This window comes from Echinops telfairi, unplaced genomic scaffold (assembly GCF_000313985.2).
Source record: "Echinops telfairi isolate 266 unplaced genomic scaffold, ASM31398v2 ScPeMD7_25;HRSCAF=90, whole genome shotgun sequence".
Lineage (NCBI taxonomy): Eukaryota > Metazoa > Chordata > Mammalia > Afrosoricida > Tenrecidae > Echinops > Echinops telfairi.
In genome coordinates this window covers 737,745-739,414 of record NW_022103922.1, presented here as the reverse complement: position 1 = coordinate 739,414, position 1,670 = coordinate 737,745, and the positions used below count along the sequence as shown (strand labels likewise).

General features: G+C 63.2%; 1 protein-coding gene across 1 annotated transcript in view; it reads right to left on the bottom strand.

Annotated features, from left to right (window-relative positions):
* NPDC1 (neural proliferation, differentiation and control 1) overlaps window positions 1-1,254 on the bottom strand; it is a 3,996-nt gene extending 2,742 nt beyond the window's left edge. Inside the window, exon 1 of the mRNA XM_045289256.1 lies at window positions 351-1,254. Coding sequence (XP_045145191.1) covers window positions 351-597 — 247 coding nt within the window. The 5' untranslated portion in view covers window positions 598-1,254. The remainder of the gene's footprint in view (window positions 1-350) is intronic.
* Between the last annotated feature and the right edge of the window lie 416 nt (window positions 1,255-1,670).

Genomic DNA, 1,670 nt, shown 5'->3' with positions numbered 1-1,670 from the left:
CAGGAAAGCAAACAATACTGACTTATGGGAACTGGGAACTGCCTTGCTCCACCCTTTCCCCAGAGCCCAGCCCACCGCCTGGGCCAAGGGATCCGGGAAGGAGCCTGTCCCTGCACCGTTCTGGGCTTTGCACCTCCAAGGCCCCAGTGCAGTCTCCATGTGCCAGGCGCCCCAGGCCTGGAGCAAGAGAGTGTGGCTAGGTCAGTTTCTTTGGCTCAACTGGCAGCAACATGTGCTAGCCGCCACCACCCCCTCTCCCAAGGCCTAGGGCTGCCCAATCCCCACCAACCGGCCCATCCCGAAGCTCTAGGGAGCCAGGCAGGGCAGAGCCACCCACTGCCTCATCCAACCTCTGGTCGATGCCCAGGGCTCAGAGCGCGTGGGGAATGGGACACTGGTGGAGCTGGCCAGACCCTCTGCCATGGGGTGAGAGCAGAGCTCAGGCTCCCTGCTTGGCCTCAGTCCTCTCTTGGGCACTCTGGAGCCTCCCGGGTCTGGGCCCAGGGCAGCTGCTATGTCCTTCTCTCTCAGCCATGCTGCGGGAGGGGGTGGGGGGAAGGTTGGAAATTCAGGCTTCCAGACAAGATAGGAGTCCATCCTGATGCTGAGGGTGGGGACACGCAGGGGCTCTGCCTCAGTTTCCCCTAGGACAGAAAAGGCAAGTGTCCCCAGGTCTGGGGCCCCAAGAGACCCAGCAAGAGGGGGTTAGGGAGGCAAGCAGGACTGACAGCCCTGCTGAGAAGCTGCCCACGTCCTCCCCACAGGTTGGGCATCAGGGCCCGGTGACGTGGGCGATGAGCAAATGCCCACTCTGTCCTTCTTCAGACCTTGGCGGCCCTGGCTGGTTTCCTTGGTAACCTGACACTCAGCCCCAGGCTGTAGACATCCCTCCAGAAAAAGTTCCAGCAGCCCCTTCGGCAGGTGGGCAGAGGCGGACCCAGGCTCCTCACTCTCCACCATGGGGTCAGCAAGCGCCTGAGTCAGGCTGGAGCTCAGGGCTGGGCTGGTTGAACATTAACCCTGTGTCAGCGGTCTGCCTGACCCCAGCCACTGCCTAGGCACACAGGGAGCGGGGCAGTCCCTGTCCCTTATAGCCCAGAGTCCCCAGCTAGGGGATGGCAGGAGCCTGAGGTACAAGGCTGAGCCTGGGTTCTGTTCTGAGACTCCAGTCCCCTGGTGGCCCTCTCACGCCAGAGAGGACTCCCCTGTTTACTCCAGGAGGCAGCATCCTGAGCCTCAGGGCGGGGTTCCAGGCACAACAGCTGGCAGCCAAACAACTGGAGAACAGCTGGAAGCCTGATACCCCAGCTTGCCTGCTGGAATACTGAGCACAGGCCAGGGGCCAGGGGCCAGGAGCGCCCAGAGACAGGTATAACAGACGGGAAATGGCCTGGGGCCCTGGGGAACCATTGCCCCTGGGGTGGAGCACAGCAACGCCCAGACTGTCTCCACTGGAGGACGCCTCTGCTGAGCCTCCACTATCACTGGCCAGCCACCGCTTTGGCTCTTGGACCTCCTGGGGTCTCTCCAGGCGGGCGGGCCAACTTCCGGTCCCTGGGTGCTGTGCCCGGGAAGGAGTGGGGACTGCAGAGTGGCCTCACAGTGAGGCCAGGGGAATGTCCACTGCTGCACACACAGGCCACAGCTCTGGGCCCCGGGCCCTCATCTGT